This window comes from Falco rusticolus, chromosome 1 (genome assembly GCF_015220075.1).
Source record: "Falco rusticolus isolate bFalRus1 chromosome 1, bFalRus1.pri, whole genome shotgun sequence".
Lineage (NCBI taxonomy): Eukaryota > Metazoa > Chordata > Aves > Falconiformes > Falconidae > Falco > Falco rusticolus.
The window spans coordinates 19,684,466-19,707,605 of record NC_051187.1 but is presented as its reverse complement, the minus strand read 5'-3'; the positions used below and the strand labels follow the sequence as shown (position 1 = coordinate 19,707,605).

General features: G+C 37.4%; 1 protein-coding gene and 1 long non-coding RNA gene across 3 annotated transcripts in view; one reads left to right on the top strand and one right to left on the bottom strand.

Annotated features, from left to right (window-relative positions):
* The window catches only part of LOC119141599, a 49,768-nt gene that overhangs the window by 21,141 nt on the left and 5,487 nt on the right, over positions 1-23,140 (bottom strand). Inside the window, exons 2-6 of one of the 2 annotated variants that reach the window (XR_005101988.1) lie at positions 19,249-19,508; positions 13,567-13,717; positions 12,427-12,490; positions 10,741-10,794; positions 1,717-1,821 (exon numbers count right to left, since the gene is read on the bottom strand). This is a non-coding gene — a long non-coding RNA (uncharacterized LOC119141599). Of the gene's footprint in view, positions 1-1,716; positions 1,822-10,740; positions 10,795-12,426; positions 12,491-13,566; positions 13,718-14,435; positions 14,626-19,248; positions 19,509-23,140 lie in introns of those variants that run through there. The other variant, XR_005101989.1, reaches the window with a different exon arrangement.
* Positions 1,743-23,134, top strand: FOXN1 (forkhead box N1). The gene is made up of 8 exons (XM_037374058.1): positions 1,743-1,887; positions 3,615-4,118; positions 6,370-6,480; positions 12,207-12,334; positions 13,145-13,241; positions 19,328-19,535; positions 20,071-20,598; positions 22,600-23,134. The coding sequence occupies exons 1-8, from the start codon at positions 1,768-1,770 to the stop codon at positions 22,863-22,865; spliced, it is 1,962 nt and encodes a 653-aa protein (XP_037229955.1). The 5' UTR covers positions 1,743-1,767; the 3' UTR covers positions 22,866-23,134.

Sequence of the window (23,140 nt, the reverse complement as noted above, 5' to 3'; positions counted from 1 at the left end):
ACAGGAGGGACAATAATAATTGGCTTCTCGTGGACCTTTTGTATTAACTGTCCAAAATAACCACGATATAGTCACTTTGTTTTCAGATTGCCTTCAGTAAGCAGAGCCAGACCTTTCTGACCTGCTGAATTAACCCTTCTTTTTATCTGGTTCTGTCACAGATCCTAATGGTACACACGAGAACAGAAAAGCTTCAGGCATTACTATACTCTGCCATCAGAGCTTTTTGACTTACCTGTTTTCTTATTTTCATTAATCTGATTTTCTTGAAAACAAGCCTCTCCTTTCTCTTCGTTTGTGATCATTTGTCAAATGTCTCTTGCAATGCAAAAGTCATTAGGCAAGAATCATAACTGTACACAAGCTTTTAATAAAATTCTAATGCTTAAGACCACAAATTAGGCAGCTGGGTTGAAAAACTGCAGTATAAAAGAGAGGTCAGACACAGCTTTGTATAACCTGAAGATAAGTGGGAAACCAGCACTAAGAAGGCAGACAGTGTGAAACATTTACAAACATACACACACATATATTTCCTTGTTGTCAGTTTTCCCACCTGCTTCTTTCAAGATGAGCATCAGTTAGAAGTATTTCTCCACATCAGCCTCCAGTTAAGCTACTGGGAGGAGAGTCTGTGCCTAAGACGTTTCTGAACTTTATCTAACATCATTTTTTCCTGATATACTACTATAGGTCTTATACCTGATTTCCAAGCCCCATTGTGCTTTATCCCCTCGGGCAGTGCAGTCTTACTCATCATAAATATAGGTATCTCTTTGAACTATAAGGGCAAGAAAGGTTTTCTACATTTTTAGGTAATACATCTTTGTTAACCAAACCTAATAAACCCCTTAGTTATTTACCTAACAGCCATTCAAACACGTGGCAAAGACCTTGCAAATTAACTCTTGAAGTGGGTTTTTTCCCCAACTTGTATACCTGAAATCTAAACTATGAACACAAGACATCTTTACACAGGCACACACTTGGTGCAGCATTATGTGTGTGATATAAGAGGATGCAAGTTCTTCTTTTGTAGTTTTACTATATAGATACAGCGAACAAGGATTGGGGAAAAAAACATGGTAGAAAACAAAATACTAGCATATCAAATTTATTTCTCTGAATCCAAAGAAAGCTATCAGATATGTCTCATATATCCAAAGATCAAAGATCAGGAACTTGAGAGGAGATGTAACTAACAAAAATAGGTATGGAATGATGAAGTTATTTACATATCTCAGATACATTTAATCATGCAAAACAGAATGAAAAGGCTGAAGGGATTGGTACTAATAAAACAACAAAAGCAAAAATAAAGTCTGTAGCAACCAGTCTAAGTAATGATAGCAAAAACCTCTTTTATTGTATATAGTCCCACTGTAATAGAAATGGACCCCATTTGCTTTCAATCTCTCAATAAAGCAATAGTACTAAATTTGCATAACCCCAAAGCAATATATTTTCATTAACTTATGAACGTATAGCAAAGTAATGACTTCTTTTTATAAAAATTGTGTGGTAAATCCATATAAACTCTGCATCACATCTTCATTGTAATTGCATCTACAGAACATTTCTTTAAGAGCTAAAAAAAATTAAAATTCAACTGTATTAGGAATTCTTGCTCATTTTAAGATAAGGTATCATTCAGTCTAGTCATTTGCATGTAACAAGATAGTTTCTTCTACATTTTAAGTTTTAGAAAATACTTACTGTAATTTGATTTTTCTCACAACAGGAATCCTGTCTGACGTGGATTTGGTAATGGTTTCACTACTCCAGGATCAATCTAATATTAAATTTTCTTCTTCGGACACTCTGGAAAGGGACCAACAAGACCTCATGAAGACACAGGGGGATTCAGTATCCCCAGCTCAGCAAACTGTGAGTAAGATGGCCCAGTTCTATTCCCTTTCTTCAGAGGCACAAGTTCAGATACAATATTCAGCAACTGCCTTACTAAATCTCAGCATACTTAACTGGTAACAAAGTAAACACTGAAAGTTTTATTCTTGAAGAGTAGAAACCTGAGTTACTCTTCTAGTTAAATCTTAAGCTCCATGCTAAATTTCCTATTTGATTGCTTAAAAAATCCTATTACTTTAAAACAAATCAGGCAATTCATCTAGTAAAAATGCTACATTTAAAGAAATCCTCATCCTGTTTCTAAAATGAATAAATAAATTAGAAGACAGAGACATCAGAACCTCTTTTCTACTCCCCACCAATAGAGTATACCTTCAAGCACTTTAGAATTCCTTGGGACATTTTTTGGAATAAAATGATCTCTCTCCTGTTGCCTGTATATTCATCATAAAAGTACAGTTCAGAATAGTGGTTTTCATCAAACAATGGCAAAATAAGCTTTCCCATACTCTTATTATGAAAACTTCAGATGGAGAAGTGGAAGCACTGCCATTCATACAGCTTTAACTAAATATAGAAAGTTTTTAAAATTCTTATTTAACAAAAGATATCATAAATACATGTATTAAGGCTATAGAGGAGAGCAAGGAAGTAAGAATTCAGAAATTACAAGTTTGTGTTCATTTGAGATGCCAAAAGTGTCATGAGGTCGGATTTGCTTTCTGCAGAATCCATGACAGAACAAAACATTAATAGCTTTAACACACAGACCCATGTGCAAATGAAAAAAACAGTTCTGCCATGTTCCACTCTGCAGAAAGCACTGACTTTTATGCAAAATTCCCTTTGGGGCTTCTTGGAATCTGATTGCTCCATGAAGGCATATATTCCTTTATCTGTTCTCCTAAAATACTATAAGACCAATTTGCATTTGGAGGGGGAAGGAGGAAAGGGGCCACTTGATAATCTGGTTTGATTTTTTGTGTAACACAGAACATTATATTTTCCCCTCCACTGAACACAATAACCTACTCTTGACTTAAGCATGTCTTCTCAAAAGGCACCCAAGTTGTTACTCATCCTTGATGTCCGGGAAAATATGCATAATTTCTATGCTGAATGTGTTCAGCTTCAGGATCCAGACACTGGTTCTCGTTAAGTCTTTCTCTTCCAGATTAAAGAGCGCTTTAGTAGCTGTTATTTTCTTTTTGCTGAAGTGCAAAAGGGAAGGGAGGAGATGAGACAGGAGGAAGGTTAAAATGTCTGCCTAGAGCCTACCTGTCTCTCAGAGCGAGTGTGGCTATGTTAATGAAAGGAAGTGATGTAACTAGCAACATATCTGGCAGCTTGTAACACCACCAGAGAATGAGATCAAGCTTATTTGACTAAACTTGTATATGACAAGACTTGCACTTATCATATTCCTGCCATTTAATCTTTCATCACTTGATCATACATCATCTTTTCCCTGACATTGTCAGACCAACTAGTCAATAGTAACCTAAGACATCCTGTTTTTCCAGGTTAGTTCAGTCTTTTCAATGCTTGTATCAATTTAGTTTTGAACAGTTTTGAATACCAAGTAACCAAAAACCCTTTAGATCTTTTAGGGTGTGAAGGTGGCTAGGACTAGTAATTTTATACTTCTCATCAATAATATATTTTTAATGTACTTTTTTTGTAAATAATTAAAATAAGATATTTGCTCATACTAATCCTAAATAAATGCCAATAATTCATTGCAGGATAACCCCACTTACAACTGCCAACCATATGAGTCAGACAGCAGGACAGAAAGAAAGAGCTCAGAGTCTTCTCACAGCCCCAGCCCTGCTTCTCCGGCCCAGGACCAAATTCACGGAAGATACCCTACAAGCCAAGGAATTCACTGTGGCAAGAACAAATTTAAAGCATCTTTCAGTACTGAAAAATTCAGACGATATAGTTATGAGGAAAGTACTGTAGGAAGTTATGATAGGTTTCTCAAGAGCAGCAGAAACCCCTTTCACCCTTACAAGAGGCAGATCAGCGAAGATGTCTTCCAGGAAGCACACCAAGCCCTCCCACCAGAAGGTTCACCGTTCAAAAATGCTAGAAGCATTGATGGGTTTGAGAGTCTACCAGGATCTACAGGTCCTGACGAGTCAGAGTCATTTCCTACACACATTCCGAATATCTCTGCAGAACAACCATGGTGTAACAGCCTCCAATACAGCACCACGGGTCAAGATCATGGTTCACAAGTCATGGTCAGTATTTTTTCTCATTTTTTTTTCCTGTTTTCAATGGCAAATATATACTTTCGGGATTATTTTATTATTTCTTAACATGGCTAAATGGACATTTAGTCTCTTGTCAAGTTGCAGGCAAGAGCTTGGGATAGGCATCCATATTTATTTGTCAAAGTTCTCTATTTTATGGCCTTTCCCTACTGAAAAAATCCTCAAAGATGCACAAGGACAAATGATTTTCCACTAGACAAGACACATGCATCCTAACAATCCAAATCCTTCCTGACAACAGGGTTTGTATCAGTAATTGTCATCAACTAGTATTTTCAAGGGACAAAAGTTCACAAAACAGTATTTTTCAAGCATGAGAACATGTATATCAGATTTGTTACAACACATTGGCTGAGCTGTATTTTTCTCAACACAAATAGAAGAGAAACTCTAAGACATCAGTACTACTTAAAATGAAATATAAGATCTGTTCATGGTATGTGCAGTGCAAAGGTACCTGGGCTAATTTACATAATGGATAAAGGCAAGTGCCTATTTGGGGCAGCACAGAGATCCCTGAAGGGCAAGGTAAATTACCCTTCAGTATCTGTCTCCACCAGATATCTCTACTGTGATCCAAAGTAGTAAAATTGTATCTTCATCATCTAGTGCAGACAAAACCAGTGACTACATCTGCCAGGAGAGGGCCCTAACCACTGGTTCTAAATTGCTGTGATGCAAAGAATTTAAGGGTTACCAAAAGAAAGAGGGGTTAAAAAAAAATAAAATCATCTTAATTGGATTAAGACAATTCACCAGGGAATGGCAGGATGTTGTCAGGGTACATACCTGGAGATTGAAGCCATTCAAGTTAAGGAGGAAATTGAACTAGATCTCTTATTTCCTGGATAAATACTCATCTAGGTCAGATGAGTTTAACACAAAACCTATAAGCAGTTGATGAAAAACATTCCCATTTTCTTCCCCAGATCCCTGTGAGATGTAGAGAATGTCAAGATAGCACGGCAGGAGCCCCTTACCAAATACATGTGACTACTCAGGAAAAAAAATTTCTCCACTGGTTCAGTCAGCATGCAACTTCAAAGCTCTTAAATAACTTACACACTGCTGGTGTAAGTTATTTAAGAGCTTTGAAGTTGATATTTCTGAAAAAAACATCATCTTATGGTCACCAAAATAGCACGGACGTTTATTAATACTGGATGTGGCATTTGCTTGGTGCCAGGATATCAAATCAAGTCTAATATGTACCCCTACACTACTCTATACCATAAAAGATGGTCATTATGGCTTTGCTTTAAAACAGAAGGATAAGTGTTACTAGCTCCTTGAAATAATAAGACGTCTATAACACCAGCTCTCAGAACAGAATTCCTGTCCATGGGTGTTAAGTGGGGAAGGAACCAGATGCACAGATAAGGACACTGTTTAAGACACACCATTCCCTGCACTGTTTATTACCAGCTAGAGCTCTGTCTAGCGCTCTGCTTAGCATGCAGTTTGTTTGAATTGCTCTTCTAAAGCAGAGTGTTACCACACAAACCATATGGTACACTCAGTGTTCTAACTAAAAACCAGCAACACTTAACATCCAGGAGCCTGAGCCCTTAACAGAAGATTCAAGCCCTATGTGGAATCCAGGACAGGCAGCTGGACAGACCTTTGAGAAATTAAGACTTGATTAACCTAGTTATGTTTATTTCCACACTGGGGGGGGGGGGGGGGGAGGAGGATCACATTCTTACTATATTTCCTGTATCTTGATCAAATTCAGTAGTCAGCCTAGTTTGATTCTTCTCTGCCACCTCTTTCCTGTGCATTATAAACCTCGCTCTCTAGCTAATGACAAAACTCCAGCGCCAGCTTGAGGTACTGACAGTCTGCAAGATAAAACCAAGGAGTATTAAAAAAAGAGAGAGAGAGACATATGTGCATGCTCAGGAATCCAAGCTGGAGTATGGGGTTTGTGTAAGTAGGGAAAAAAGATAAATGGAAACTGCTATTTTCTCAATTGCTCTTTGCATGGAATTTGGACTGGGATTTCCTTTTTTTAAATAGTTAATAATATGAACACAGGAAGCAATGTTTCTTCTTGCACCACTAGAACATAAAACAAATTCTGTGTAACACACACCGTGACAGAATCAAGTCCAAAAAAGTAATAAGTATATTGAAAGACAAATCAGAACAATGACTAACAGTTCTATTCTAAATTGACGTGTTTTGTCTTATAACTCCTCCCTTAAATATTTTCCAGCAGGATTCAGACATCAAGCTCAGGACATCCCCACTAGAAGGGCAGCCCGGTTTATACTGCTATCAGCCTCAAGTGCAGCAGACGTATTGCCCCTCACATCCTTTCCATCAGGTCAGTACAATATGCAGACCAAAATCCCCTGTATTTCTAGCACCATAATGGTATGGTAGTTACGGTAATAACACAAAAAGACAGATGAAACAATACCTGCTTAATTTGTGTTTGCAAGGCCATGTTTGGATACACACATTTTGCTTATGACAATGAGATCTTAAAAGCAGCACATCTAAATGCATTTTTCAATCATCATCCAGAAAACAGAAAAAAACCCACCACCCAACCTTGTAAAAATTAAATCTTGGAACTGCTTATTTATATTTTTACCATTATGATCAAGAAAGTTGGCTTTGAAACCAGACAAATTATTAACATAACCGTTGGCATTTCAGGATCCCAGGGAATTAACTGTGCTTTAACTTCAGAATAAAAAACTAAATAGATGTGGCTGTATACTTAAAATTCAGATCAAACATAGAAAAGCACTTGTAAAGCAAAATTTTAACAGATGATGCTCACTTTCCTTGTGCTTGATGGCCCACACATCTCTTTTGCAATCTTTTGACTATTACATCATCCCCAGTGAAAGATTATTCAGCTGAAGCATAATTGACAATAATGCTGATGATGCACGAGAATGTACAATATTAAGGTTGCTCTTTTGTAATGTAAGCATATTGTTAATGCTAAAAATGCACAGGAGTAACTGACACCTTGTTTTTCTTGAGTGTGTTTAGGTGTCATTTGAATACATATCAGTTCATATTTTCAAAGCAGCACACATATTGTATCTTTGTAAAACCAAACATACATACCTTAATCTTACATGTGATCCTAATACGTATTTATAGAGGCTGGCAAGTGAGGTCTACTAAGCTTTGAAAACTTGGCATAGAGGGAGACTGCGTACCACAGAAAGTAATTTTCATTACTTTGAAATGTATTTAAATAATTTCCTTTAGTTATAAATGGTGGTGCTGTTCAATGCATTGAAATTTTTCTTTTATGCTTAGTTATCTGCAATGTACAAAATTTTCAGTAAGACAGATAGTCGAGGAGGTAAAAATATGCTTGAAACACCCTATTAACAAAAAAAACCAAACAACAACAAAACCCAAAACTTATTTAAGGTGAAATTAAGGCAACAAGGATTTTTCAGATAATCAGGCAGAAATCCATATACAAAAAGAGCACAACTACCAAAACTCCCAACCATTAGAACTGAATTAAATTAAACTTACAGGGAATTCATAGATAGAAAATACTTGAGCATAAAAGCTCACACTTGAGTTACGACTCCTTTGATCCCAGTGACTGATGACTGATGTTGTGAAATCAACTATACTATCTTATTCAACTTGCTCAAGAGGTATAAAAAATGTGACTAACAGAGCAGTGATTTAAAACTGTGCAAAGAAAAAACAGGTTACTCTATGTTATTTCATAGGGATTGTTAATTCATATGGTGTTACTAGTCTGAGTCGTTGGAATAGTAATCATACCATTCATCACCAGGATTTAGTCCCTCATGAGGAAAAAGAAAGGTTATTTTTGGCATGATGTAATTTAAGAGGAAATTTAAGTAACTTCTGAAAACAGATGCTGAATTACCATAAAAAAACCAAAAATCTTGGAATTTTATGATCATTGATAAAATTAAATCATCTGTCACAGATGACTTTTTAGGAATTTCATTTGTTAGTGCAGCAAGGCAGCTCAGAAAGCATCTTCAAGGACCCACACCTGCATGAAGTAAACTTCTAAAATCAGGTTCCTGTTACTGTCATCTTTCTCCTCCTGCTCCCTCAGCTGTGGCCAGCCCCTGACCACTAACTGGACTTTGTATTTAAATCAGCTTAGGAACTCAGGGGCATGGAGGTTCTTCAACTAGGTGTTGCACAAGGACAGACCAATTTGCTTAGGGCGTCCAGGTATTACTGAAGTTCAAATAGTTTCAATATCAAGGATTTTTGTATCCCCTGTCCTCAGTGGATTGCCTTGTAAAGCTTGAGAAGTGTACAGATGCTATATAGGTGTGAGAAGGCACAGGTAACAGAAAGAAGCGGTTCTCCTACACTGCATCAGGAAATATGGCTAGAGAACATCTCACTCCTGGGTTTTTCTTTTACCTATCTCCCCAGCATTCCACTATCCAGAATTTACTGAACCATTTTTTCCCCCCTATAATGTGGCAAAAAAGTAACTCCATTTCAAGTTATCAAACCCACCATAACTATTTACTTGTTTTTTCTTGTTAGCCTAAAACTCAATAGAAGGGATAAAAGTTAATAACAAAATTAAAATAGAATGAGAAGAAAGGTGATATTACACTACCATTCTAACTTACAAATTGATTTTATTATTATTATTATTTCAGAAGCAAAGGGTCCTAGATGGAAGATTAACTTGACACAAAAGCTCTGCTGCAAAGATAAACTAGTTCCCCACTGAGACTGCAGTACACACATTGTGGATGTGCCATACATCTCACACGCAGTATAAATGTCAGGTTTGTGTGGTGCTTTAGCAGAAACTCCAGTTAGCTTGTTAATTCATTTGAATATTTTTTAATTTCTTTATTCATTCTGAAGGAGGCATCCTTCCCCGTCACTGCTGATTTGAAACCAGTACTATTACTATACATTGGCATTAACCACATTCAAAAAAACTACAAAAATTAAAGCTGAAATACACCACCTGCGAGCTGCTAGGCAAGATACAACAAGCACTAAGAGGAAAGTCTTCCATCCACCTGCAGGCTGGCACTGTGACAGATCTCTTATACGCAGCAGGTTTCTGTTAGACTTTTCAGTATTTGTGCTTCTTAGTAGGAAAAGCATGGCAACATGTTCTACTACTCAGAGGAAAAAAACAACAGGTATGAGCAGCCAAAGTCACAACAGATAGAATTGCTGTCTGTGTGCCATAATCAGATACTGGGAAAAGAAAGAACATGTGATACTAGACTGAGAAGAAGTGGAATAACATCTTTTGCATGAAGCAGCTCCAGCATTAATACTTTACGTTTCAAATTTGAATGGAGCAGTGCAATTTAAATCACTAGGAAGTAACACTCAGGAGAACAGGCCCTTTAGCCTGAAGTGAAGGATGTTCAAACTACACCTCACTTTTCATTAGAGGGATGAGAGAGATCAAACCCTTTGCTAATTTTGTCCAAATGATAAAATGGCCTCACCTTCCCCTTTGCTGGACACAACACAAATGGTGACTCACAAGAAAAATTACTTCTTATTGACCTGAAAGAAGTAGCAGACACTTACTGAAGTCACTTACCCACCCACCATAAAACACGGACATCTTTCATGCCAGTTGACTGTAAAACCAGCTCAAGCCTGTCATACCAGACCATTCCCCAGCCTCTGTATCCCTCAAAAAGGAGTAATGAATCCAATAAAACAAAAATAATCCTTAAAATGCCCAGTTCTTGCCTTTGGTGATGACATCACAACCAGCCCCATCTTAGTATTCGTTCGGTTCAAAGAGCCACTAAACCAATTAAAATCAAAATTATTGTATGAATTGCCCACTTTTCTGCTCTAGTGAAAAAATATACACACGGAACTGCACAAGGAAATCAGTTCACAGCTGCTCTGGAGACTGCAGTTTTGCCCAGTATTTAGTTCAACAAGGCAGGACATGATTAATTATGTACATCTCATTTATTTCATCCTGCTTACTGTAGCAAACAAATGAGTGTATTCAGAATGTTTTTCCACATTCCATTTCAGGCAGTTCAATGTTAGAAAGGTACAAGCAGACAGACAAAAACCCAAGCAACAACAATAAAGTTACTGAGAAACTGAAATAAATTATTCACAATCCAAAATAAATAAATGAACTATGAACACTTTGCAAGCACATAACCTCTCGCAGGCTTGCTTTTTTAAGGGGACAAAGACCAAGAGCAACAGAAGCTATTGGTCTGAAAATAGGAATGACAGTAAGAAACTGAAGAGACATATAAACTAATTGTCAAGGAAATTTTCCCAAAAAGTCTTGCAAGCTATATTTATAACCTTTCAAAGGAACCCATAAAATCATCATGACACAGGACTTCTAGAGCTAAGCAATAAAACACTAGAACAGGGCTCAGCAACCTTTGAGTACTAAGGAAGGCATGCAGGTATATTTTTTAATAGCATATGACATGACTCCTAATTTTGGCCATGCCCTAGCCCTGGCATCTGGAAAGATTCATCTGTAAGAGGCAGGAATTCCTCTCACACAGAGCTGAGTTCAGTGGGAGCCTTTACCTCATGGAGAGCCAACTGATGGTATCTTATGGTATCTTACCTTAGCAGGATAGTGTTTCTTTGTTCTTGAAAGTTGCTTGCCAGCAGGTTTAAACTATAATTTGGAAAAGAAAAATATGTCACCAGCTGCTGTGTTAAAAAATTGAGAGCAAACCTACAGAAACTGATGCAATCGAGGCTATCTATCAGCATTATCTCCCCTCTTTTACCTATTTTATTGCATTGGCATATTTCTATCATGGTGATTGCATGATAGGCCAGCCATTTCTTTACTGTGTCTTGAGGGCTGGACAGGCGTAAAGATCTCTTGAAGAGATAGCTTAGCATTTCAGTCTCATGTAGCATTCTGCTGCGTTTCCCCAGGGGTGGGGTGACGGTAACATACATGCTATCCGATTTTAGATGTCCTGGCTATTCCTTCTAGCTTTCTGATATAGAACATGGGGGGGGGGGGGGCGGAGCTAAAAAGCTGCTTGAGGTGGTGGTTAACAGCATAAACTCCTGGCCTCCTGGAGAAGCCTGTTTCTTGTCATTGACTGAGGGAACTGAGAGGAAGCAGCCTCACAGCTTCAGTGTGAGTCAGGCAATATGAAAACTGTCTATGAGAAATGTCTCATACACCACTCTCCTGACCCCTGGAATGACATTACTAACTTATTCTATAATAATACATTTGCTTTATATATACTCTGATGCCATCTACTAAAGCTTTTGTTGTTATTTTTGGGGGGTTTTACTGCCTTGCTTGATAATAGCAAATTCAACTGATGCTTTGGGATGCTAATTTCTGGGAGTCGATTTTATACACTTTGAATTTTTGTCTTGTTGTATCCCTCTCCAGCTAAAACATGAAAAACAACAGCACACAAACCCAAACAAGGCTCAGTCAAAACTTCACTTTCTTCTTCTTTTTTAGTGGCTTTGCTTAATAGGCTTATTTTTCTATGGTGCACATTGTTTGTTTTATTTTGATTTTTTTTAATGTATATAAATAAAATTACAGCATTAATTGACTTGTCTGCATAGTGCAATGTTCAGGGGAGGCTGAGTGGGCTAAGGTACTTCAACCACAAAAGAGATGGATGATACACTTTAGGTCTATAAAATTATGAATTATCTGGAGACAATTAAAAAGGTAGTTTCTCTTTTTTCACAAGAAATGTGAATGCTATGCCAGTACCATAGCAGGCAATAATAAAAGAAAGTAGTTTTTTACATCCTTCAATTTGGAACACAGTGCAACAGGATCTGGTAAGAGCCAACATACCAGTGAGCTCCTCCTCATATGTGTCCTGTTTCTTATACTTCTTAAGCATTGACTAATAATATTAATGTTTTCGAAAACCATGATAAAAAGACTTCAGGTCTGAATTGGCGTAACAGCCATTGAATGTAGGCAGAGGACAATATCCTCAGAATTTCATAGTTTAATACTGTTTTTAAGAAAGAAATGTTTTTGACAGCTTGTTGCTAAGCCAAGTAACATCTCATTTATTGTATCACCAGTATCCCTCAGGAGGCAGCTACCCTGTGACTTATATTACTTCATCACACTACCCTTACCAAAGAATTGCTCCTCAAAGCAGTCAAGAATCCCAGCAGCCTCTGTTTCCCAAACCCATCTACTCCTACAGGTAATAAAATATTTTTTCAAGTCCTAGTGTTACAGGAAATACACTGTTTACCCATGGCCTATTTCCAGCATAATTTGCAATAACATACTTACTCGTATTTGTCTTGTACCCAGTGCGCTCTGTCCTGTTTGTATGAATCACAAGATGTTCCAGACTCTGGGGCCAAGGCAGAGGGAAATGAAATGTTGTAAAGCATGCAAACAGTCTTGATCACCCCCATAAAAGCTAGACATTTCTCTAATAAAAAAATCTTAGGTGTTGCAAATTTCATCAGTGCAAGACTAATAACACTTAGTTGTCTTTTCTAGGACCTGTATTAAAACTATTTTTTTTCTCCAGTTACTAGGGGGAAATGCCTAGAAAACATATCAGATATGCAAGTCACCACACAGGTTTAGTCCCCAAATAGCAGTCTAATAAAGTAGATCAGATAATTAAATTTCCATTATACGTCTTGTCACCATCAATTTGATACTCTCTTTGTGGCCTTTATCAGTTTGAGCTTTCAAACACAACCTTAAATAAGTACACAATAGCAGGACTTGAAGGCTGTGGTCTTGATTCCACTTTCTATTACTTTATTTTAAACCCAGGTTGGGCCTTCTATATGCACTTCGAGAGCTACCTCTGGAAGTTAAGCAGTGTAAGGAGACTGCTTGTAAACAACTGAGTGGCAACTTTAAGCATCATCAGTATTCATGCTATGATAGTGAAAGCCAGCGTACCTACACACACTGAAAAATAGGGGGTTTTCTACTTCTGAGGAGTCAAGCAGAACAGGCTAAAATACTTTTCTTTCTCTCCCTAAAGCATCCTGATCTTCATGGCACTCAAAAACAGCAAGACAGGGAGTTTGCCAGTCAGTGAGATTTACAATTTCATGACGGAACATTTTCCTTACTTTAAGGTGAGTTCCACAGGGAGGGGGGGCAAATCTCTCTCTAAGCTTACCTGGCAGCAGAGGGAATAAGGGAGGGGATTCAGTCTATGAGAAGGAATAATTTCTTAGTAGATTAATATCAAATCAATTATACACGATATACCTTCATGATCATAAATCACCCAGCATTTTAGGCCTAGGCAGAAATGTTAACACAATATGTGGTAATATTTAACACAAAAAGATATTAAGAACTGTTCCAGCTTAGAGTTTGTGCAGGTAACAGTGGCCATTCCTCAATAAAAACTCATAACAAGGATAAATATTTCTAAAAACACATCCATTCCTTCACCTCAGATCTCAAATACAGGCAGAACTGGTCTTGTGGCTTCCTCTGCCATCAACAGCACCTCCAGACTCGTGTGGAAGCAGAGGTTCAAGGTTATCTTGCTCTGTTCTGGAGCTGGGACATCCGTCTTAGGCAACTTCATCACTTGCATACACTGTACAAAGTATAAGATGTGATAAATGGTACTAAGCTTATAATTACACAGTAATGTTGGTGAAGGTAAGGTTGTATGGTTTGCAGCAGATACTATTGAAATTTAAATCCATGCTATAAAAGAATGGTTTCTTGCACTTGGAATGCAAGTGGAAAGAGTTAGTTAGCGCATGATCCAAGAGCAGAAGGATTACAGTTCAGGTTTTGAAAAGAGCTATAATAGAATCACCAACTGCTGCTCAAGACAGAGCTTTATGATGCTGATTCTTCAAAAACTTCTCACTGGAAGTCCAGATCAGGTGACCTGCAACTGCTAGCAAGGCCCAAAAAAGAAAATAAAGCATCACAAGTCTGTCCTGTTTCCTATTGCAAATAAACACACAGCAGTTAAATTTAAAGCAACTACAGAAAGGCAATTGAAACATTTGTATTAAGAAAAGAACACTAAGAATAACTAAAAATAAATGTTCTGATACAATTTTGCAATGGTTTTGGACCACTGAGGGTAAATAATGCCCACCAAAAAACAAACAAACAAACAAACAAAAAAACAACCACAAACCACTTGTCAGTAATCAGAGGAAAAGAGCACACATTATCATGAAGAACTGTTAGGATCCATTACACTTCTGTATTCCCAGATTTCCTCCCAAAGGAATCACTAGCTACTCAGTTATTTGTTACAAGCAAGAGAAGAGAGAAAAAATAAAGAAACCTACCCTCACAATTCAAGAAGTATTCCATCACAGCATGACTGGTTACAATCCACAGAAACAAATCTGAAGCACTCTAACTTTGTTAAGTCACAGGGACACAACTGATTTTTAGGCTAAACACACATGAAATTAAGCAATGACAGTAATCTAAACAGGGAAAGGAAGAAGGATAGAATGACACACAAGAACACAGCAGCTATACATTTTCTTCATTTTCAGAACAAGAATAAGTGTAAAGATTTGTATTTTGTCCCTAACAGAATATTAACTCTATTTTCCATGCATTTACTACTAGTTGCAAGAAATATTAATAATCCAAAAGAAAATAGTTTGAGGACTATGAAAAAGGTCCTGGGCCACATCATCTTGAAATTGATGTTTTGCAAACTATGCTTCTTAGCATAACGCACAAATCATGTGATCTACAGCAAAGAAACACATTCTTATCTGATTAGTTTTCTAGAAAAATAGCACAAGTTTCAAGCAGAGAGGTGGGAATATTAAAGAAAAGTTTTGCAGGCATGTCCACATTTATTCATCAGACCAAACTGAAATTAATTCTCCTCTGTCTTACATCACAATCGATTATAAAATTCAGCAGCAGCTTGCAAACCAAATGCTGCAGCTGCCACCATGCACAGAATTCCTCAGACACAAGACTGTGGCTTTGCTTGGTGTCACCTTCCTGGTCCTAAAGTTATTCTGACACAGCAGAAATGATAGGGTGATATACATCCTTTCCTCAACTACATATTGTGTGTAAACATTGTGGATCATATATATTGTGATATTTTCTGTGAAAATGTATAGATGTGTGTGTGTTCATATGTCTGCCTGCATGCATACATACATACATACAGATGTGTGTATACGTATGCTCATCTGTACAGTAGGTATACTCCTGCCACAGCTTTAAATAACTGGTTTATACCTAATCTAAATTTTTCCCTTCTTATCAAAACTTGCCTGTTCCACAGGGAGTGGGTTTTGGTGGTGGGTTGTTTGTTTTGGGGTTGGGTTTCTTTTTTACAGATTCTCAGGTCTTTTTCTTAATTCTTTTAAAAATTGATGAGAAAGAGGTTACTGCTGTCATATACCTTATAGTAAAAGAATGGTGCAGGGAGTACTACTGCCTTCGCTGTTTTGAGACGGCTTTATTTTTGGATTTTACTTACAACTACAGTCAAATGATTGAGTAGTTCCATCCCAAACACCCTTAAAATAAGCAGGGGAGCATAAGCAAGCAATTATTATGCTTACAAGCACTAAACCCTGCCTACCTCTGGTCTTTACAGCAGCCCAAAAAATTATCAGTATATGACAAAAGCTAATATCCTCTATCCTCCCTTTTCTGCAGTCTTCAGCAAGACAAAGTAATATAAAAATCAGTGAGGAACATTTTATTGTTGCTACCAGAACTCACTAAATAGCAGGAGACAACAGGGGGAGGGGAAGCAATTTAAGCTGGAGAGAAACAGAGTACAAGTGTACACAGAATCTTGCTGGGAGACATTAGATGATACAAGCCTAGTCAAATTAACTTGTATTCGCTGCCACAGCAAATTTAGTTTCTATGATGCAACAATCTCATTTCTAGTTGAAACAGAGCAATCCAACTCCTACGTCCTAAAAAAAACATCTACGCAGCTAAAGTTGAATTACTCTTTGATGTACCTCTCCCTTCTCTTGAGACCTAGATTTAAAGAGAAAGGGTTTTGCAAGATCACTGAACTCTTTAAACTTCAAGAGGCGGTCAGGATCAATGGGTCTGTACAATAATATTTTTCGCCTGTCATCCTTTTTTTTTCTTTGTAGTGATTAGTGAGTCTAACAGAAAGCTTTAATCTTGTTAATTGGAGTTATTGCCAGTGGTCCAAGAGGTTAGAAAGCTCTGTGCTCTGATGGAACTTAAGAGCAGCAAGTATTCTCTTGCAGTGTCCAGCTCCACACGGCTTCATCCACACTACGCTGAATGCAGCAATGGCAAAAATGAGCTATAGCAAGGAGATTCCAACTATAGGAGAGCACCTTCAGTAGCCAAAGCTCAGTTTATTAACAATCAAATGTTAACTTAAAAAACTGGTGACAGAGTTGTAACACACACACACTGCCAGAGTGTTCCTTCAGGGCCTACCTAGGTAAATGACTATTTTTTGCTGCTCAGCAATACCAAGTTTAATGCAAGAACCTGTTCAACTCTTGGCAGCAGTCTCCAGAATAAATCTGTGTACTTTTCGCTCTTACGTTTTTAAAACTATCTCATAGTTTACACCCCCACACATTCTGAAAACCTCTGAGAAACACATGCCACTCCCAACTTTCTGGTGCTTAGCAGAAACACTAATTATCCTGTCTAGATACAGACAGAGGTATATGTAGCCTCATGTGCAGAGCAAGAAACATGAATATTCTTTCAGGTCAGCGTATTCAGTAGCTAAGCACACATCTTACCTAGGAGGAACAGTTTTATTTACTCTTAGAACTGCCAGAAAGCAACTAGAATATGATCTGCAAGGCAGAAAAACTGATTCATCATCTTTAGTATTACCCTGTGGCAGAAAGAGTTTTAAAGGGGGTTTTGTTGGTTTGGTTTTTCGGTGTTTTTTGGGGTTTGGTTTTGGTTCGTTTTTTTTTTTAATAGGAATGCATGTGGTCTCACCTGTGGGACTGGCTAACAGAATAGTGAAATGCTGACATCAGGCGGGCCAAAAGGGTAGAAACTGCACTGCTATGAAGGGAAAATAGTTTCTTTTTTAGTAAATAACATGTGTTTAACTCACACAACGAATTAATTTTCTTAATGAAGAAAGCAAGTATTAAATTCGACCCTGAAATTCTTCAGTAAGGCTTTCAATACCTTAACCCACAAGATAGTCCTTCATAAGCTAGGAAAGAACAGATTTTACATTCCCGATAAAAGTAGAATTTATGTCAAAGTATGTTCAAAAATTCATATTGTATCATGTGAAAGCAAAAATGTACACAAGCACATGCATAAAAGATGGTCTTAAAGGAAATTTGTTACACTAGACAACAATTAGAGAAACTATCAAAAAGCTGTCTTTCCATGAAAGAAGGGTCCCTACTAATAAAGTGTAAGAATGGAAAGGAAACAATGGACATAAAAGGTATATTTTAATTTTTAACCTTTTCAAAAAGGCTATGGAAAATCATTATTTATTTCTTGTGCTCTCTGTTCAGTAATTTTCTGTGGTTGATAGGAATAATTATAATGACAAATATTTTGCATCCATGATTATGAATCAATAGTGGCACATAGACAACTTCACACCCACCTTTCAGAGTTGTTTAATTTCTTTTAATTCTTATGACACACAGATGAGGATTTTTTGGAAACAAGAAAAGAAAAAGCATCCAAAATTGATTAAAAAAAAAAAAAAAGGCCTCACATACACTAATACTGAAGATCATTCTTTGTAATCCGATGAGCTCTAAAGTCTCTCTCTCTTGAGATTTCTCATCTCTGCAAATGCAGACCTCTTGGAAAGAATATAAAGAATACCATTTGACTGACACAGGTAAAGCTACAATTTCATTTTTTTTTAACTGGTCTTAAAATGACAGGGGAAGTCTAGCTGGACTTGCACTTGCATATATCACAATGAAGTCGGGTTTCTCAGGTTGATTCCTACCATTATGTAGCAAGTCATTTTTCCTGCACTCCCCCACCTTTTTTTTTAAGATTATAGTGCAGTGCCTATGAGCTAAGGCTGTTCTACTCAGATACACAACAAACAGCATCATAGAGAACCTACCAAAAGAAAAGCAAGGAAGTGACACATCAGGAATGTACTACAGGAATCTTCTGATATGAATGTGCATACTAATTTGCAAAGCCTTAATGTGATGAGCACTATCTTGCAGCTGCAGGACTAAGTAAGCAGAAAGGAGTGAAATCAAATAAACAAACAGCAGAAAAAATTACATGCTATAAAAGAATACAGTGCCATTCTTTCAAGATCAGTATTTCAGACTAGCAAGCGAACAGGCATTTCCCATCAGAATCTGAGCATGACCATTTTGCTGGGTATTTCCCTCTTCATCCCTTACAGCAACATTAATTTTCAAAGTTCTTTCACAAGCAATCAGGAGAAAAAAAATATGTAAAAATTAAATTGTATAAACAGAGGTTTTGCACTAGGTTATCTTTTCTTTCCATTCTTGCAATTCAATGCAAAACTGTCCTCAGGGAAAGGAGGGAATTTTGTTTCCCTCACTGATCAGAAACAACATAATAAAACCAGACAAATCATTTTAATGAAACATAAGTCTTGTCCATTTTAAAAAAACCTTCCAGCTTCCACTGCTGAGTTAAAAACAAATGCAAAGCAAAAAATGCAGTGATCTGATGTAGAAACCTGTATCTCATCTGCAGGACTTGTGATTAAACCATTTGGTTATGTAATTAGCTAGCATACAAAGTTACACCTACAGCAGCATGCTAAAATTCTTCTGAAGTCTGCCTGGACACTTAGTTTGAGTCCAAGTAGCACATAGTCTTTCAATGAAGTGTTGGAAAACTTTCTAGGTGTTCCAAAATAGATTAAGAGAGATTTCCTGTTAGTTCTAGAATATAATCCTTTACACACTTAATTCTTGTGATTTCCAAATTCACTCTTAAAAATTCAGCAGCCCCTCTGACAAGGCCAACCTTCTTGCTTGGAAGATCAGTTACTATTTTATCTGGTTCCTTTCTCCCCACATAACATGACTATAACATTTTGTAGCTTCCTTCTAACATACAAGGTTAATATTGTAGAAAGTATAATATAAACAGCATTTCTTACCATCTCACCTGTCAAAAGAGAGAAATATATTTGGTGAGGTTTTTTTTTCCTTGATGTTCCATTCTTAGATTGGATTTGTTTTTCTAGACAGCTCCAGATGGCTGGAAGAATTCTGTACGCCACAACTTATCATTGAACAAATGCTTTGAGAAAGTTGAAAACAAGTCAGGCAATTCTTCTCGGAAGGGCTGTTTGTGGGCTCTGAATCCAGCCAAAATCGATAAGATGCAGGAAGAGCTTCAGAAATGGAAGAGGAAAGACCCAGTTGCTGTAAGGAAGAGTATGGCAAAGCCAGGTCAGTAATACGTTAGCATATTAGTTCTCAAACACTGGTACCCAGAACTTTTCTTTGCAACAGGCACCAAGCTGTATAAGAGAATTTATACATGATTTAGGAAAACAGAATTTTTCTGGGTTATAAAGTGTTTGGCAAAACAAGAGAAAAAAATTAAAAGCAGAATTAAATAGGACCTAGTTTTGCAGGAGTGCTTCCAAACAGGCACAAAGAAGCTTCCCCCAAAAAAATCTGTCTTGATATCTCACTAAACTTTAAGATAAAAACAACACTGAAATACATACTATAGAATAAAATCTGAAATTAACTGATAAGTATCCAACCTTTAAACAAAAAACCTGCGATTTATTACATACCTACTTGGAAATGATAATTTAGAAAAATATTTCAGTTCTTATCATCTATGGGCTAGCACTTCTGTTTGCCATTCCACTCACACATTTCCTGAGGAACACCAAAATACTAGCTGCAAGCTATGAAAATTAAGGCTCTGTTAGGAAAAAGTAAGTCACAGACTTTTTTTCTTGTTTTGTAGAAGAACTTGACACACTGATAGGCGACAAAAGTGAGAAGCTGAGACCTTCCATCATGTCCTGCAGTCCGACTGGTGTTGCAAGTGCATCCCTTTCCAGGCAGATGGCAGTCCAATCCCACTCCTTGTGCGAGCCATCTCTTTCCTCCGGGGTACCACAGCCATTACAGAGTATCCACGCATCAGGAGCTCTGCATGTCAAGAACCCCTTACCAAATTTGCTCGGGGGGCAGCAGACTGCGTGCTACACATCACCACAGGGGTTTCCTCCGATCTCAAGTACGTTAATGCAACAGTCACCTGACCCTCAGACCCTATTTCCTTCTGGGGAGGCTCAGAGTGAACTCCGAACTCAGCCCAGCATCACCCAGGATTCTCCACTGCCGGCCCAGACCCCCCCCACCTGCGGTGTGAAGATGCTGACAGAGCACTCGACAGCCAGGACAATGCAGGACACGCTCATGCAGGAAGGAGATCTCAGCAATGATATCGATGCTCTTAATCCATCCCTGACTGATTTTGATCTCCAAGGTAGATATCTAAGGCATTTTTATTTTGTAGAGTCAGGTTTATTACATCACATCCCAGCCTGCATAAGATGCATTTATGCTCTTCTTTTTTAACTACTTGTCCTTGCAACTGCTACAGAGACCAGCTTACTAGGTTACGTTATTTCACACAACATGGAATCTTTAAAAAGTTTCCCAAGAAAGCTACAGATTGACACCCAGCGTTTAAAATAATAACCTGCTTACTCTTGACTAGGACTGCTGATATTTAATACTGCAATACGGTATTTAGAATGTGGGTTTTTTTAATTAAAGCATATTTTCCACTGAAAACTACTCAAGCACAACTATTCAGTGCATATCAAGAGAATTATCACGTGAAGGGCACAAAGATAAATAATTTTGATTGAATTAACATGTTGACATTTTTATCAATATTTATTCAAACACCTTCCACATTTCTTCTCAGAGAAATTTTACTGTTTACTCCTTCTCAAGACATTCACATGATCTATGCCCTGAACAACTGTATTTTCTGAGGTGTGTTCTTAGTCATGTAATACTGACAGTAAAGTTTTTTATATTAAATAATCAAATCATCTTGAATAGACAGGATTTTGAACACCAAGAACATAGCTTTCCATGCAAAACTATGAAAAAACCTAGCAAGTTTATGTGTCTGTGTGTATATATTTATATATGTATACATATAAAATAAAACCTGTGAGTTCCAAATGGTAAAGCTCTTCCTGCACCAAATAACGTGCAAGAATTGCCTTCCTGCACAGGCAAAAAATGGTACTTTTTTAGGTTACAAAGCAACCTAAAAGAGCAAAAAAACATAGTCTTAATAATCTACATGACTCAGTGCCTGCGTGTGCCTTACCATTGTACTGTCAGAAATATTCCACAATCCGGCCATGCCCAGATTGCTTGACTGAGATTAACACCACAGGTTTTTGAATTCTTAGCTTCTTCCTCTTTCAGGCAGACAGATCTCACGTTCCACTCATTTCCCTGAACCTCTTTCCATTTTGCTCAGTTAATCCGGACCATACTCATTCGTATTGTGAATATTCTGTATGCTTCACCAATATGGTACAATCCCAACTTCCCTCTGTCCTCGCCTTTTACCTTAAATTTTTTAACCATATCTAAGCTTTTTACTTACTTTCTTTTTAAAATTCTCAAATCTGAAATAAGATGTGCTAAAATTTAAGACAAGGCCTGCACACTTGGAGCAAAATCATTATACACACACACACACAGAGTAAAAAAAAAAAACCAACCACCAAACACAAAATCAGGCTTCCAGCAAAAGGGCTAAAAATGTTACCCTGTTTGATAGTCTGTAGATGGTGGGTATAGCTTTGGACCAACAGTCTGCCTGCCACTGCCCTCCCTGAAAAAATCTTTGATGACGCATACGACAAACACAGCCCTCCTGCAGCAACTTATTTAATGCTTTCACTGGGATAGGCATGTTCAATGGAAAGACAAGAAACTTTTTGGTATATGTAAGAAAAATGCAACATTTCAGATCTTTTGATTTGTCAGGTCAATCACATATCCAGTACTATAGCGTGCAATTCAGAGACGGCTACACCATAAGAATACGAGAAGGCCAGTTGTAAAGTAATTTACAGATTTGCAGGTTTGTCCCATAAAGTGCCATTAGCTCTTCCAATATCTTACAGAGATAACAGAGGCAATTTCCTTTTTCAAAATTAGTGGGCTTTTTTCAAATAAAAGTTATGCTCCATAAGGATACATTTGCAGCAGAATCTTGCCAATTACCAAGCAAAATAATTTTCTTAAATGAATGCTGCTTTCTCCCAGATTTAAATTCATTAGGGAGACAGATGAATAGTAACTATTAATCTTTTTCCTTTCTCATTCCTAAGTGATTACCAGTACCTACACATACAGCACACACAACTGTATAATTACCAACTCCTGTAAAACAATGTTTCAAAAAGCATGTATAGAGAAAGTCAAATCAATCCATTTTGTTTTGTTATAGGAAATCTTTGGGAGGAGCTGAAAGACGACAGCCTAGCTGTGGATCCCCTAGTTCTCATTTCATCATCCCCAATGTCTTCCCAGTGTTTCCCTTCTCACTGCCAGATGGAGAACAGCAGCAGCAACAGCAACATCCCAAACGGAACTCCACACAGCAACTTACCCGACCTACAGCTCACTACTCTTTACTCTGCCTTTATGGAATTGGATACAGTGTCTCCTGCCTACCTAAGTAATTCTGGATCCAAACCTATAGCACTAATGTGAACCACGCACCAATCTAATTATTATAATTATTTTGTCTAAATACAGTCCTAACCATCACAGACATGTACCTATCTGATGTCAGCTGAAACTGTGTCCACCGGAATAAGAATAATCTTTTTCCAGAACTCACCTGCAGGATATGTAGCTTTACTATGATAATTTTCTACAGACAGATAGTAAATTTTTTTAAAAACTATTTAAAGATAATATTGTTAAAGGCTAAACTGGTCAACACCATTTTATCAAGCCACTCATCTTCTGCATCTTCAAGAAAC

Bases quoted from the DNA above. Each gene is read 5' to 3' on its own strand.
- FOXN1 (XM_037374058.1), top strand. From the start codon at position 1,768: ATGGTTTCACTACTCCAGGATCAATCTAATATTAAATTTTCTTCTTCG. The intron at 4,119-6,369 runs GTCAGTATTTTT...AATATTTTCCAG, and splicing joins ATCATGGTTCACAAGTCATG to CAGGATTCAGACATCAAGCT. The intron at 6,481-12,206 runs GTCAGTACAATA...TTGTATCACCAG, and splicing joins CCTCACATCCTTTCCATCAG to TATCCCTCAGGAGGCAGCTA.